Below are 16,760 nucleotides of genomic sequence, written 5' to 3' on the forward strand. Positions count from 1 at the left end.
TTAAAGGAACACTTTAAGAAGGGATGTAAGAAGGCATCATTTTCTATTTCGCCCTGTGTTTGTGACATGCAGTACTGGATCCATTCCACTGCAGTTCATCTTCCACCAAATACTATGGTAATCATCTCACTGTCTGTTGTGACAAAATTATGTAACTGTGCTTTGCATGCAGATGCTCCTGGGTTCAATCCCTGGCATCTCCAGACAGGGCTGGGAGTGTCTTGAACCTTGGAGAACTGCTGTTAGTAAATGCATTTGACCCACAGCTGTGAGGCATTTGCGAGCTTTTTTGCGGAGAAAGTCCTGTTGCTCCGCTGTGACCTCCCTGCCAATTTAGATACAGTGACAGAACTGGAGGCCCCTTGACTGTCTTTGGGTCCAGTGTTAAACCATTTCGATCGGATACTCCCTGCTGATGTGGATAGACTCCTCCAAGCTGGTAGGCCCACCACCTGCCTCCTTGATCCGTGCCCATCTTGGCTGATTAGGGCGTGCCCAGATATTGCACGGACCCCCCTGGTTGAAATTATCAATTTGTCCCTTGGCACAGGGATATTCCCAGGGGAGCTGAAGAAAGCAATGGTGTGTCCGCTCTTAAATAAAACTTCACTAGATCCTTTAGATCTATCCAATTACCGCACAGTTTCAAATCTCCCATATCTGGGTAAGGTAATTGAGAAAACAGTTGCTGAACAGCTTGGTAGGTTTCTGGAGGAAACATTGGCTTTAGATCCATTTCAGTCTGGATTTCATCCTGGTTTTGGGACCGAGACGGCTCTGGTCGCCCTAACAGATGATCTCCGCAGACAACTGGATTGAGGCGGGTCGGGACTGCTAGTTCTCTTAGATTTGTCAGCAGCCTTTGACATGGTTAATCATGATCTTTTGGACCACCGCCTCACCGATGGGGGGATACAGGGCATAGCCCGTAAACGGCTGTGCTCTTTTATCTCTAGTCGGGGACAGAGTGGCACTAGGGAGGGAGATGTCATCACGTCACCCCTTGGTGTGTGGAGTGCCGCAGGGCGCAATCCTCTCCTCGATGCTTTTTAACATCTTTATGTGCCCCCTTGCCCAGATTATCCAGAGCTTTGGACTGGGTTGTCACCAATATGCTGATGACACTTAGCTCTATCTGCTGATGGATGGCCATACTGACTTGATCCCTGACACACTGACCAGATGTTTGGCAGCTGTGGCTGGATGGTTTCGTGGGAGCCGATTGAAACTAAATCCTTTGAAGACAGAGGTCCTCTGGCTGGGTCGGGATGGTATGGGGATGAGGGACCAACTCCCTTCTCTTGTGGGGGCCCAATTAGTGCCATTGCCTTCCGTTAAGAGTTTGGGTGTAATCCTTGATGCCTCCCTTTCCATGGAGGCGCAGGTTTTTCCACCTTTGCCGTATCAAGCAGTTGGTCCCATACCTTTCCCGCCCCAACCTGGCCACAGTGATCCATGCGATGGTCACCTCCAGGCTTGACTACTGTAATTCGCTCTACGCGGGGCTGCCCTTGAAGCTGTCCCAGAAACTCCAGAGGGTGCAGAATGCTGCAGCGAGGCCCCACACAGGGTCTCTGCCATGGGAGCATATTCACCCAGTGCTTTTCCAGCTGCATTGGCTCCCGGTGGAGTACAGGGTCAGATTTAAGGTGCTGCTTTTGACCTTTAAAGCCCTTCATGGCCTAGGACCCTCGTACCTACGGGACTGCCTCTCCTGGTATGCCCTACGGAGGACCTTAAGGTCCATATTTACCAACACCCTAGAGGTCCCAGGCCCTAAGGAACTTAGATTAGTTTCAACCAGAGCCAGGGCCTTCTCAGCACTGGCTCCAGCCTGGTGGAATGCTCTGTCTCTTGAGACCAGGGCCCTGCGGGGTCTGATCTCTTTCCGCAGGGCCTGTAAGACAGAGTTGTTCCACCTGGCCTTTGGCTTAGAATCAGTTTGATTCCCTCCCCCTCTTCCTTTTTCCTTTCTCCTCCTATGAAGAGATTGCACCCTAATGTTTTAATGTTGTATCTTAATCTTTTAAATTGTATTTTAATCAACTTGTTTTTATTATTGGTTGTTAGCCGCCCTGAGCCTGGTCTTGGCTGGGGAGGGCGGGGTATAAATAAAAATTTATTATTATTATTAAGATACACTAAGACCATGCTGGGTTTTAGTAATCACAGCATCCTTTTCTAAGTGCTCACAGACCGACTGTTGAATGATCTGTTTTAGGACCTTTCCCGGTATTGATTACTGACTCAGTAGTTACTTGAGTCTTCTTTCCCCCCCACCTTTTTGATGGGGACAAAATTTGCCCAACTCCAGTCCGCAGGTAACCTCACCTGTTCTCCAAGAATTCTCAAAGATTATAGATACTGAAAAGTAGCATTTGTATTATTAGTGTAGCTTTAAACACTGGCATTCATAATATTTTCTTAGTACCTGAGAATGTTCAAAGTGCTTTACATATAACCACAAAAATTATTACAACCTTGTAAGACAAGCCAGTACTATTATCCCCATATTGGAGATACAGGGCCTGAAGCTGAAAGAGAGTAGATTGCTGATTTCAACTAGGGGATTACCTAATTCACAACTTCCATCTTGCCCTAGGCACTTCACTTTTTTCTCTGCCACATTAAATTTATACTTGCTAGGCTGCTTTTAAAGGGACAGGAATAGGGCCTTGAGGGCTGGTGGGTGGAAATAGGCAACCCTATGCCATTACCCTCCGTTCGTTGAGAAGGCTCGTGTTCCACCTCTTGGGGCTTTGAATCAGACTCCCTAGAAAACATATACAAGGCCTTCAGGTAGGAAATAGTTAATAAAAGAGAGAAAGGTGGGAGGATTGCTTCCTCCTATGTTGGGCAGAGACACTCCGGGAAGCCTCCAATGTCATCACTCCTGCAAATGGAATGTGGAAAATCTGCCCTGTCTGACACCCTGTAACCCAAATGGCTCATCCATGATTCCTCACAGACATGTGACATGTACCAGCACTTCTGAGTCTGGCGTCCTTGGACCTGGTTTAAACGAAAGGAGACACAGACTTCCGCTGGACGCATAAGACTCTCCTGGGGTACAGCTTTCAGGCAATGACTTTAGTACATCCTCTTGTGTGATGAGGCCAACAGCGAACGAGAATCCTTTCTCCTGACCTCATTCCTCAATCTAGGGCACACCTTAGCTCGAGAATCTGACAGAGCTCTCCAAGAAGAAAGAAAGGGAAACCATTTCGCTCCTGCCATTTTCAAGAGAGGAATGAATATCTGTCTCTGGGAAATGAAGGGCCTTCTCTAGTGCTGGGTGTGTGTTCCACAGAACTGTCAGACTGGACCTTTTGAAGACTATGCCAAGGCATGATTCTACGACTATTCTAAGGCACCTGTGCCTTAACTGTTCCCAATCAATGCCTCTGGAACTCCCCTCCCAGTCATGACATCTTCGCAACAGCCCCACTTGAAGAACTCTGACTCACTGGGAGAACCGCTGAGCCCTTGGAAAAGAGCAGTCGTGTGCCTTCAGAATCTGAGGACAATTCACGGATGAAGACCATGGATGCCTAGGAAATAGTTGGGGGTCTTACAACAAATCCTGGGGGGTCTTACAACAAATGCTGAAGCCTGTGGGCTGTTCAAGGGAGGCACATGACAGGGGAATCTCTAGCACCGAAGGCAGTTGTGCTTGTGGTACTTGTCATCTGTGTCCAAGCTCTGAGGGATGAACATGAATAAGGCCAGGGACCACAATGATTCCACCTGCCCTTGCAATGGCAGCCAGTCACCACTGGGCAATGGGCTCTTAGCCAGTGATTCAGGTTTCCTGAGTGCTGTTTGGGCTTCTGTGCAGACATCCACCTCTGGGGAAGGCATGGGATGTGTGACTCTCTGCCCCAACCAGCTGCTTCAGGTCACTACGCATCTCAGAGAAATGGACAAACAGTTCCAGCATTTCCGGGAACTTTTCCAGCAAGATGGCAAGTATTGGAAGCATTTTATTTATTTGTGAGTCATCTCACACTTCCTCCAAGTAACTTGGAAGGGCCAGGGAGTTAGCTAAGCTTGGGAGGGGTGAATCTGCCTCCCTTCTCTGCCGTTTTCTGCATGATTTTTTTACTTCTGTTTCTGTTCCATTTCTGCAATGAATCTTCAGACTTTGTTTTCAAACATTCATCTCAAAATACAATTTTTGAGGAATATATGGTTTTTTATTTTAAAAACTGTTACGTTTAGTAGAGGCAATCTGTTAATTATTATTATGGTCATTTTTTCATATAGAATGGTTACTGACAAGCACATACAAAATGCAGTAAAAATAATGAATGTACAAAATAAAAATAGAAAAATGAAATGAAAATACAGAGGGGAGGGGGAAACCAGGAGACAACTGAGAATGCAATGCCACATACAATTATCACATATAAGAAGAAAAAGGTGAATCAAATTAGTTCTCAATAAAGCCTCTCCACATAGTAATCTGTGGAGCAGGGGGTTTAGTGGGCTGTGTGGATCAATTAACATAGGAGAAAAGCTAAGTTGCATAAAAGTGGTCTATTTTTGATGAACCACTTAGGACTCTCTGCTTGTGTGTCAGGTGTTCTGACAGCGCAATGTCCCATTCACTAGCTACTCTTAGGAAGGAGGTGAGTCCGATTTCCAATGGGAAGCCGCTGACATTCTGACTGTGGCAATAAGCATAAACTCAAGAGATTTGTGTGTGATGGATTGGTGAGTTGGCTCCAGGGACAGGTGTGCCAGGGCTGAGTCTGGGGACAGTGCCTGAGAAGTGATGGTGTAAACAGTGTGCAAAATTTGGGTCCAGAAACTGAACTATGCAGCAATCCCACTCAAAATGCATTTTTTTGTATTTACATTGATTAGTCAGTCACCTATTAACCTTCCACTCTAGGGTAATACACATGGTAATACACATAAGGAAATATATCTTCAGTGAGTACTTTCTCTCATATCTTTTATAAATTTAAACTTTTAGAAAATGCATTTTAACCGGTAGTGGCTGATGCAGTACAAGGCAATGGGAATGAATGAGGTTGCACACCCTGAAGATTTTAATATTTGGTCCTCACAATCAAGCTAAACACTATACCCATGGTCAGCATGCTGACTCTAGTTAATACTAATTTGTTTGTTTTTAAAGTCAAGCACAATAATTATTCACACCCCTGAGCATTTATCAGAATGCAGAAAAGATGTGAGACTTCTGAATCATCTGTATTAATGTGTAATAATGATTAATTAAAGTGGCTGTCCTGCCCTATTTCTGAAGGGTGGTAACCAGTTGTTAGAACACACTCTCAAGATATTCTCTTGAATGAAGTCTAGTTAAAACAGCTAAAAATTTAATTACACTGCAAGCCAATGCAAACTTAAGTGCAGTTAAGTCAATGAAAATCTATAGGCTTAAATGCACTTAACTGAGCATTGGGTTGCGGTCAACTGCTGTATAACTCCCATCTTCTAATGCCTGAATCCTAGCCTAGGAATTCCAGGAATTAGCACTGCCAACAGTTGGTCATTTTTACTCTCTTGCGGCCACTGACACCCCATTGATTTAAATTAAGTTTGTTGAAAAGTAACCTTCTTTGGGATTGTGCCCCATGTTAATTAATGGGTCAAGGGTGTCATTTGAATCTTTCCCCTTAAGCAACAAAATATATTAAGGCAGTATTGGCAAAGATCACTACAAAAGTGTTTCCAGATTGATTGTTGAGCTTATGGTGGGACTCTAATGAGGGCAACCACTTACTGAAGGTATGTTTAGCCAACTCCCAGAGGACAAGGTCCCTTCAGTCCCCCAATAAAATATTTGAGGGGGCTAGTCCTCCCCCCAAAGGGCATTGCCATTCAAATGGGGTTTGTGCGCCACATCTTGTGATCAATTATGTGGGGCAGGGCTTACTGTCCCGCCCTCCCATATTTTATTCAGGTAGGAACCCCAGCCAGAACTGTTCAAGGCATGTTGAATTATTCCCAAATCAGTACAAGAGACAAGTGGTTCTTGTGGCACAAGTTTGCTGCTCTCTCCCCCCCCCCCCACAACTCCTCTTCACAGAGTCATAATCTTTGTGCTGGGAGAGTCTGAGAGTCTGCAGGGCAGAGTTGAAGAAGGAGCAAAAAGGGTTTTCTTGTGTGTGTGTGTTTCTTTGTGGCTGATTAGCTGTTTTCCCTGTGTAAAGGTCAGAGGGGGCAGGGTTTCTGTTGAGGCAGGGGATTAGCTGTGGGAGGAGCTTATCAGAGTCTGCAGGGCAGAGTTGAAGAAGGAGCAAAAAGGGTTTTCTTGTGTGTGTGTGTGTGTTTCTTTGTGGCTGATTAGCTGTTTTCCCTGTGTAAAGGTCAGAGGGGGCAGGGTTTCTGTTGAGGCAGGGGATTAGCTGTGGGAGGAGCTTATCAGAGTCTGCAGGGCAGAGTTGAAGAAGGAGCAAAAAGGGTTTTCTTGTGTGTGTGTGTGTTTCTTTGTGGCTGATTAGCTGTTTTCCCTGTGTAAAGGTCAGAGGGGGCAGGGTTTCTGTTGAGGCAGGGGATTAGCTGTGGGAGGAGCTTATCAGAGTCTGCAGGGCAGAGTTGAAGAAGGAGCAAAAAGGATTTTCTTGTGTGTGTTTCTTTGTGGCTGATTAGCTGTTCTCCCATGCAAAGGTCAGAGGGGGCAGGGTTTCTGTTGAGGCAGGGGATTAGCTGTGGGAGGAGCTTATCAGAGTCTGCAGGGCAGAGTTGAAGAAGGAGCAAAAAGGGTTTTCTTGTGTGTGTGTGTGTTTCTTTGTGGCTGATTAGCTGTTTTCCCTGTGTAAAGGTCAGAGGGGGCAGGGTTTCTGTTGAGGCAGGGGATTAGCTGTGGGAGGAGCTTATCAGAGTCTGCAGGGCAGAGTTGAAGAAGGAGCAAAAAGGGTTTTCTTGTGTGTGTGTGTTTCTTTGTGGCTGATTAGCTGTTTTCCCTGTGTAAAGGTCAGAGGGGGCAGGGTTTCTGTTGAGGCAGGGGATTAGTTATACCCATCTTTTAGATTTAGGGGAGCTAGTCTCAAACGTTTGTTGGGGGAGACCTAGGTGTTTTTGTGTGTGTGTGTGTGTGTGGAGGGGAAGTTATTTGTCCTGTCCTCAAGCTTTTTATGATGGAGGACCTCTGTAGCCACCCCCAACGACACGATCTCAAGATGGAAGGGGAGGGAACAGCTGCAGTCGCCTGCGATTCCTGCGCAATGTTTGCCATCTTGCCAAAGGTTGCAGGCAGCTTTACCTGCAGCAATTGCATGTTGATTGCCCTTTTAAAAGACGAAGTCCAGCAACTGGAGGAACGTGTAGCTACGCTCCAAAGAATTAGAGAGCTGGAGCTCTTCTTGGAAGCAACAGAGCACACCGTCTCCACCAGAGAGGAGACAGGGGACTCCCCTGAGAAGGAGGATAGTTCAGCAACACAGGAGCCAGATATATGGAGAAACGTGACTCAAAGAAGTAGGAGGCCCAGGGTTCACTCTGATTGTTTAGAAATACACAATCGCTTTGAGGTCCTCTCCCCTAGCATGGAAGACGAGGAGCAGACTCCATTTGAGGATCTCTCCCTCATTACAGTCGATCAGGTATATGAAGACGAGCAGCAAAGTCAGTCCTCAGGGAATGTGCAGGCGACCTTGGAACAGACAGCTCACAGAAGAACCCCGACCAAACCCAAGAGGAGGCGTGTAGTGGTGATAGGGGATTCCCTACTGAGGGGAACAGAAGCAGTGATCTGTGGGCCTGACAAGATGTCTCGGGAAGTGTGCTGTCTCCCCGGGGCTAAGATCCAAGATGTAACTGAACGACTGCAAAAAATCATAAAACCCACTGACGAATACCCCTTCCTCTTGGTTCATGTGGGAACCAATGACACTGCAAGCAATAGCCTCCAGAAGATCAAAAGAGAAGGGAAAATAGTGGAAGTGAACAGCTGGCTTCGCAAATGGTGTAAACAGGAACGGTTTGGATTCTTAGATCACGGACTGCAGTTTCTTGAAGATGGTCTTCTGGCAAGTGATGGGCTGCACCTCACACCGGTTGGGAGAAATGTTTTTGCCAAAAATCTCAGAAATCTCATCAGGAGGGCTTTAAACTGACTAATGTGGGGGAGGGAGACAGTGCTCCTGAAGGTAGGAGTCTATCAATTAATGAAGATGATCATCCAAATGTCATAGACCAAATGGAGCAAACAGCACGCGGACCTAGTGGAGGGAGGAAAAAATTCTTAAATAAGAGACACGGGGGAATGATTAATGGACTTCAATGTCTGTACACTAATGCGCAAAGCATGGGAAATAAACAAGATGAGCTTGAGCTCTTGGTACAGCAAACTAAATATGACATAATAGGCATCACTGAAACCTGGTGGGATAAGTCCCACGATTGGAATGTAATAATGGGGGGATACAATCTATTTCAGAGAAACAGACCAGACAAGAAAGGAGGAGGAGTGGCGTTATATGTCAGGGATGTGTATACCTGTGAAGAGATCCAAGATTTAGAACCTCAAAGCCAAAGTGAGAGCATTTGGGTCAAAATTAAGGGAGAGAAGAATAACAGAGACCTCATTGTGGGAGTTTACTATAGATCCCCAAGCCAAACGGAGGACATAGATGCTGCCTTCCTGGGACAGATGGCCAAGCATGCAAAAGGAAGGGAGATAGTAGTAATGGGGGACTTCAATTACCCGGATATTTGTTGGACGTCAAACTCAGCCAAGAGCACAAGGTCAAACAGATTCCTCACTGGCCTTGCAGACAACTTCATTGTCCAGAAAGTGGGAGAAGCAACAAGAGGAACAGCCATTTTAGATCTGGTCCTAACCAATGTTGATGACCTGGTTAGTGGGGTAGAAGTGGAAGGATCATTAGGCACGAGTGATCATGCTCTCCTGAAGTTTACTATACAGCGGAAAGTAGCAGCCAAGCATACTAGGACTCAATTTCTTGACTTTAAGAAAGCCGACTTCATAAAACTTAGGGAAGTGCTGGGTGAGATCCCATGGACAGCAATACTAAAAGGAAAGGGAGTTCATGATGGCTGGGAGTTTGTTAAGAGGGAGATAGTAAAAGCACAACGTCAGGCAATACCAATGAGACGGAAACATGGAAGGTGCCTAAAGAAACCAGGGTGGCTATCTAAAGAACTTTTAACTGAATTAAGATTAAAAAAGGATGTGTACAAAAAATGGAAAAGGGGGGAAACCACCAAAGAGGAATTCAAACAAATAGCAAGCACGTGTAGACACAAAGTCAGAAAAGCTAAAGCACAGAATGAACTCAGGCTTGCTAGAGAGGTTAAAAGCAACAAAAAAGGCTTTTATGGGTATGTTCGTAGCAAAAGGAAGAACAAAGAAACAGTGGGGTCACTCAGAGGAGAAGATGGTGAAATGCAAACAGGGGACACAGAAAGGGCTGAACTCCTCAATGCCTTCTTTGCCTCAGTCTTCTCCGATAAAGAAAACAATGCCCGACCTGAAGAATTTGGAGCAAATGATTCAGCAGAGGAAACACAGCCCAGAATAACTAAGGAGATAGTACAAGAATATTTGGCTAGATTAGATGTATTCAAGTCTCCAGGGCCAGATGAACTGCATCCAAGAGTATTAAAAGAACTGGCAGATGTGATCTCAGAACCACTGGCAGTCATCTTTGAGAATTCCTGGAGAACAGGCGAAGTCCCGGCAGACTGGAGGAGGGCAAATGTTGTCCCTATTTTCAAAAAGGGGAAAAGAGAGGACCCAAATAATTACCGCCCAGTCAGTCTGACATCAATAGCAGGGAAGATTCTGGAACAGATCATTAAGCAAACAGTCTGTGAGCACCTAGAAAGGAATGCTGTGATCACCAATAGTCAGCATGGATTTCTGAAAAATAAGTCATGTCAGACTAACCTGATCTCGTTTTTTGACAGAATTACAAGCCTGGTAGATGAAGGGAACGCAGTGGATGTAGCCTACCTTGATTTCAGCAAGGCATTTGACAAGGTGCCCCATGATATTCTTGTAAAGAAGCTGGTAAAATGCGGTCTTGACTATGCTACCACTCAGTGGATTTGTAACTGGCTGACTGACCGAACCCAAAGGGTGCTCATCAATGGTTCCTCTTCATCCTGGAGAAGAGTGACTAGTGGGGTGCCACAGGGTTCTGTCTTGGGCCCGGTCTTATTCAACATCTTTATCAACGACTTGGATGATGGACTCAAGGGCATCCTGATCAAATTTGCAGATGACACCAAACTGGGAGGGGTGGCTAACACCCCAGAGGACAGGATCACACTTCAAAACGACCTTGACAGATTAGAGAACTGGGCAAAAACAAACAAGATGAATTTTAACAGGGAGAAATGTAAAGTATTGCACTTGGGCAAAAAAAATGAGAGGCACAAATACAAGATGGGTGACACCTGGCTTGAGAGCAGTACATGTGAAAAGGATCTAGGAGTCTTGGTTGACCACAAACTTGACATGAGCCAACAGTGTGACGCGGCAGCTAAAAAAGCCAATGCAATTCTGGGCTGCATCAATAGGAGTATAGCATCTAGATCAAGGGAAGTAATAGTGCCACTGTATTCTGCTCTGGTCAGACCACACCTGGAGTACTGTGTCCAGTTCTGGGCACCACAATTCAAGAAGGACACTGACAAACTGGAACGTGTCCAGAGGAGGGCAACCAAAATGGTAAAAGGCCTGGAAACGATGCCTTATGAGGAACGGCTAAGGGAGCTGGGCATGTTTAGCCTGGAGAAGAGGAGGTTAAGGGGTGATATGATAGCCATGTTCAAATATATAAAAGGATGTCACATAGAGGAGGGAGAAAGGTTGTTTTCTGCTGCTCCAGAGAAGCGGACACGGAGCAATGGATCCAAACTACAAGAAAGAAGATTCCACCTAAACATTAGGAAGAACTTCCTGACAGTAAGAGCTGTTCGACAGTGGAATTTGCTGCCAAGGAGTGTGGTGGAGTCTCCTACTTTGGAGGTCTTTAAGCAGAGGCTTGACAACCATATGTCAGGAGTGCTCTGATGGTGTTTCCTGCTTGGCAGGGGGTTGGACTTGATGGCCCTTGTGGTCTCTTCCAATTCTATGATTCTATGGGAGAAATCCAAAACATCATGTTCCCTATGCAGGTCTACTCAGAAGTAAGTCCTGTAATGGAACTTTCTCCCAGGTAAGAAGCAATTAAGTAAGTGATTGCAACCTCAGATCATTAACACTCAGGAAATGGTCATAAGACAGAAAAGCCTTGTCTAAATATGTAGGGGTGAAACTAGGCTTTATTTCACTCGGATCATAGGCCCAGTTTGGTACACACACCCGTGCACATTTGCGTATACACACACACACACACACACACACACACACAGCGTGGAACCTCAATGGTGCCCCTCTGAAAGCTTCCGGCTATTCCTCACTCCTGTAACTACAGCACTGCCTGTTATAATAGGTTGCTGCTGCCTCTATGCCTCATCTGAAGCGCCACAGTCAACCAGGAACTGCTTTAGTCACAATGCAATCTTTGCAACAAACATTATACTAAGCTGCAGCTGAACACCAGCAGCAACCCACACGAGGGCCAGGCTAAACAGGACACCATTCACACAACCAGGAATTGTGTGAATAACTTTTTCAAAGTGCATTGCAAGCATGATTCCCACCTCCCACCCCAATCCAAATCAGGACCCTGGTGTGAGCTTCAGCCCTTTGCTCCTGCTGCAGTTCTGATCCAGAGTGCATGAGAGTGAACAGGAGCTCACCTGCTGCTGCCCCAATGCAAATGGCAGGCATGGGTGAGTCAGTAGGTGCTTGATATAGTACATTGATACCCTAAATAGACATGGAGGGCCCTAGCTATTTCCGTGACATGATGAACTAATAATCCAACAATTTATGTATTTCTGCTTTGAAAGAGAAGTGCATTCTCGAATGCCTCCTTTGGTGAGGACCAAGGCAGCTGGTGCTTGCCCCACTGTGCAGCCTGTGAGAAAACTCACCAGATGGCGCTCAGCAACAGCGAACCCTGTTTTCAGACTAACCAAATTTGCATCCTCTTCAACCAGCATCCTGTTAAGTTGGGCTGAACATCCAGAGCCAAGTTGAGCACAGCTTTAAAGTGTGGAGGCTGGATTACATCCACATTTATTATATTTATCTGCAAAGGAAGATCATAGTTCAATAGTAGAACCTCTGCTTAATGTGTCCAGAAGTCCAAACAGCCAGGTTTTTTGTTGTTGCTGGCATTTCTAGTTTAAAGACTAGATAGCAGGCTCAGATTCTGTCCTCCTGACCACAAACATAAGTAATATCTGACCTTTGACCTCACTCATTCCTACTTTGTACACATAGTGGCTGCAAACCTTGTGTAATGCACATGAGGCTGCATTCTGACTTTGCATAAGACTGTGGCACCACTGACCAAGATCGCCATTTATTGCTAGGAAGATGTGGGGCCAGGAGGAAATGGCTGTGGAGATCCCATGATTTGCATGCCTATCTGTGGGCAGCCCCTATTTTGCATTGAGCTGCCTTTGGTTTGCCATTTCACAGTGTCCTGGTTGGATTATCTCTATGGCTATAATCCAATCCACATCTAGCTGAAAGTAAGACCCATTGACCACAATGCAGCATATTTCCGATGATTAGGCTGTGAGATTAGTTTCTCCTCCCCAACTATTCTCTCTTGGAAATATCCCAAGGCTGTTTTGTCTCCCATAATCTCTGGGTTTGGAAATGATTGAGGACCCCTTCGTCCTGGTTCCTTCCCCAACAATTGTCCCACTGCATTCATGTTATCTTGGCCAGCAGACATCTGGAAACCACAAATTCACAAAGAGAGTGAGTTGTAGCCAACGCTGTTCCTCCACTCATGCAGCAGACTCCCACTCATCTCACCTCCAGGCCCCGCCCATGCACCCTCAGAATCTTAGATTAGGCTAATTCATTTTTAGGAAAAATTGCCACTTCCAATATAGGTTGCCATGCATCCAGATTTTCCTGGACATAGCAGCAATTTGCACCTGGATGCTGTTCCCAACAGCCGAATCCTGGGTATGTCTGGGAAATTCCTGACATATGGCAACCCTAAGAGATCCTCCAGGGCATAGCTGTCAACTTACAGATTTGAAAATAAGGGACCAGCAGCCAAAATAAGGGACCTGCAGCCTCACCTGTTCCAGGCACTCCAGTCTTCCTGTCCTCCTGCAGTCTGGTCAAACTCATGCTGGGTAGCTTCGAGAAAACTGTCCAACCAACTTCGTAACCAGAGGTTCAACTGAATAGAATCTGAAACACATGCACCACAAGGCCTATGCAGCCTCAACTTAAGATGGCTCCCCGGCCTGGCTTTGCACTGCAAGGTTTGCAGTAGCACATGCAAGAAAATGGCGTCCAGCATTCAAAACCCCCCTCAGCTTGCATTAACTAGCCACACACAAGGCATGCAAGCTCCACCCCCCAGTCGTTCTTAGACTTCTTATTGGGTGAGCAACACAGCCAAGCAACACAGTTGGAGCCTCCCTCCTCCCTGGCCGGCAGAGAGGGAGGGAGAGGAGCTGCTTCCTTTGAAATTTAAGGGACATCATTTAAGGGACATTTAAGGGACATCCATCAATAAGGGACAGCAGCAGGGCATGGCGCTGGAATAAGGGACTGTCCCTTCAAATAAGTGACACTTGACAGCTATGCTCCAGGGTAGATTTTGAGGAAGCACGGGCAGAACAGAAAGTCTTGTTGCCTGAGTGGAATACTGCTTCTGCAGTGTGGGAGGCAATCCATTGTAAAGTTCCAAGTGCAGAGAATATTGTGCAGAGGAGACAATCTCCCTTTGCTGATGGTGGTCCACACACACACACAAATGTGGCGTGAAAAGTGAAAGCAGCTTAATGCCCCTCTGTGAGATTCAATGTGCTGGTGCATATCTTTAAAGTCTTAAGTTATGGTACTTGGGACCATGGACATAGCCAGGATTTATTTGGGGGGGGTGTTTCTTTGTTGGGGGGGGCAAAACCGAGTAATCTGTGATGCGATTGGTCAGTTAGTTAAGTATTTGTTTGTTTATTTATTTATTTATTTATTTATTTATTTATTTAAATTTAAAATACTAACAGATGCAAAGGAAAGAGGTGGATTTGCCCTGCCAGACCTTAAACTTTACTATGAATCAGCAGCTTTTTGCTGGTTGAAAGAATGGCTACTTCTGGAAAACGCAGACATTTTGGATTTAGAAGGTTTTAATAATCTATTTGGGTGGCATGCATATTTGTGGTATGATAAGGTCAAAGCACATAAAGCATTTAAAAACCATATTGTCAGGAAAGCATTATTTAATGTTTGGATAAGATATAAGGACCTATTGGAAAATAAAACCCCAAGGTGGCTGTCACCGATGGAAGCGAAGGCTCAGAAAAAGCTCAATATGGAGGTCAAATGGCCGAAATATTGGGAAATTCTGGAACAAGAGGGAGATAGACTGAAATTGCAGAGTTTTGAGAAATTAAAAAACAAAGTGCGAGACTGGCTTCATTATTATCAGATAATGGAGGCATACAATTTGGACAAGAAAATTGGCTTCCAGGTGGAAAAATCAAAATTAGAAACAGAACTGTTAGAACCCAAAACTAAGATTTTGTCAAAAATGTATAACTTGCTGTTGAAATGGAATACACAGGATGAAACTGTGAAATCTGCTATGATTAAATGGGCACAAGATGTTGGACATAACATAATGATGGCTGACTGGGAACAGTTATGGGCCACAGGTATGAAGTTTACGGCATGCAATGCCTTAAGAGAGAATATTATGAAAATGATATACAGGTGGTACATGACACCAGTCAAGCTTGCAAAAATCTATCATTTGCCCGATAATAAATGTTGGAAATGTAAGGAAACTGAAGGTACATTCTTTCACCTTTGGTGGACGTGCCCAAGGATTAAGGCTTTCTGGGAGATGATTTATAATGAACTGAAAAGGGTATTTAAATATACCTTTCTGAAGAAACCAGAGGCCTTTCTCCTGGGCATGGTCGGCCAAATGGTGCCAAAGAAGGACAGAACTTTCTTTATGTATGCCACAACAGCAGCAAGAATACTTATTGCAAAGTATTGGAAGACGCAAGATCTACCCACCCTGGAAGAATGGCAGATGAAGGTGATGGACTATATGGAACTGGTGGAAATGACTGGCAGAATCCGAGACCAGGGAGAAGAGTCGGTGGAAGAAGATTGGAAGAAATTTAAAGACTATTTACAGAAATATTGTAAAATTAATGAATGTTAGAATGATGTCAGAATGAAGTTAAGTGGTTTAAGCAGTAATGTTTTAAAGGGGTATGAAAAATGGATTATTAACAGGTGAGAACTTAAAGTTATATTATATTAAGTTAAAGGATTAAGATAAAAACAAAGAGGGAAATAAATTGCTGAATCAACTAACTAAATTGGAATACAAAAAAGGGAGGTGTGAGGAGGTCAGGGAAGCAAGGATATGAATATATGACATGGAAAGATTGATGTGTTTTCTTTTTAAATGTTTTGTATCTTTTTTCTGTATTTTGTATTTTTCTTTTTTTTTCTTTTTCTTTTTGTCTTTTTTCTATTCTTTTTACTTATGTAATTTTTTCCCTTTTGAAAACTTAATAAATATCACATATTTAAAAAAAATATTTATTTACTTGATTTAGGAGGGGCACCTCCCCCCCCCCCCCAGCTACACCCATGCTTGGGACTAAGATACCTGGAGGAATGCCTCTTCCTCTATCAGAAGTCAGGGGCATAGTGCCGGGAGGGGGGGACGCTGCCAGGCTGATGGCCCTGGGTGCATTTTTTGAGGGGGAACTGTGCGTTTGGCTTTCTCATCTTGCCTTACCGGTCCTGTGCCACTTTGCAAGGCTGGGATCTGATCTGAATGATTCGTTGTGTGAGTCATTCAGATCAGAACCCAGCCTCACAAAGCAGCTCAGGGCTGGCAGGGTGGCATAAGAAGGATGCAACAGACATGCGTTCTTCAATCCCAGCCTCAGCCTTGCATGGCTGTTGCACCTAAAAAGAAAAAGCACTGCACAAAGCCATTTCTACTACAGGGAACACAGTAAAGAAAGGGAAAAGACAACAACGGTTATGCATTGATTTAATATTGAACAAGGACGGGATAGCTCAGGAGGCAGAGCCTGAGACTCTCAATGTCAAGCAGTGAGGCCTCGTCCGCACAGGATGCCTGTGCCCACCTGCCACCAGGTCTGGTTCAAGGTGCTGCATGCAAAGCCCTTAACAACTTGGGACCCGTTTGCCTACGAGTTTGCCTTCCCCCAAATGTGCCCCCTCAACTGCTTCCATCAGTGGAATTGACACCACTACAGGTACCTACGAATCCTCTTTGCCTTGATAAGAACTCGCTCATTTAGTGTGGCAGCTCCTCCATTGTGGAACTCCCTGCCTGTTGCTATTAAACAGACACCTGCACTTCATTCTCTTGGGTGCCTGCTGGAGGAATTCGTTTTGGCAAGCCTACCCTGATGCTTAGAAATGCTGATGTGAATTTTAATATATTTTAGCATTTTAACTTTAGTACATTTAAAAGTATTATGTTTTAAAATTGGCTTCCAGGTGGAAAAATCAAAATTAGAGACTGAACTGTTAGAACCCAATACTAAGAATTTGTCAAGAATGTATAATTTGTTGCTGAAATGGAACACACAAGATGAAACAGTTAAATCAGCTATGATTAAATGGGCACAGGACATTGGTCATAACATTATGTTTGCTGACTGGG

General features: G+C 44.9%; 1 protein-coding gene across 1 annotated transcript in view; it reads left to right on the forward strand.

Moving 5' to 3' along the window:
* The first annotated feature begins 1,395 nt into the window (after positions 1–1,395).
* The window catches only part of GMIP (GEM interacting protein), a 109,500-nt gene continuing 94,135 nt past the window's right edge, over positions 1,396–16,760 (forward strand). Inside the window, exon 1 of the mRNA XM_083486273.1 lies at positions 1,396–3,965. Coding sequence (XP_083342399.1) covers positions 3,710–3,965 — 256 coding nt within the window. The 5' untranslated portion in view covers positions 1,396–3,709. The remainder of the gene's footprint in view (positions 3,966–16,760) is intronic.

Source organism: Podarcis liolepis (assembly GCF_965112155.1).
Source record: "Podarcis liolepis genome assembly, chromosome: 2".
NCBI lineage: Eukaryota > Metazoa > Chordata > Lepidosauria > Squamata > Lacertidae > Podarcis > Podarcis liolepis.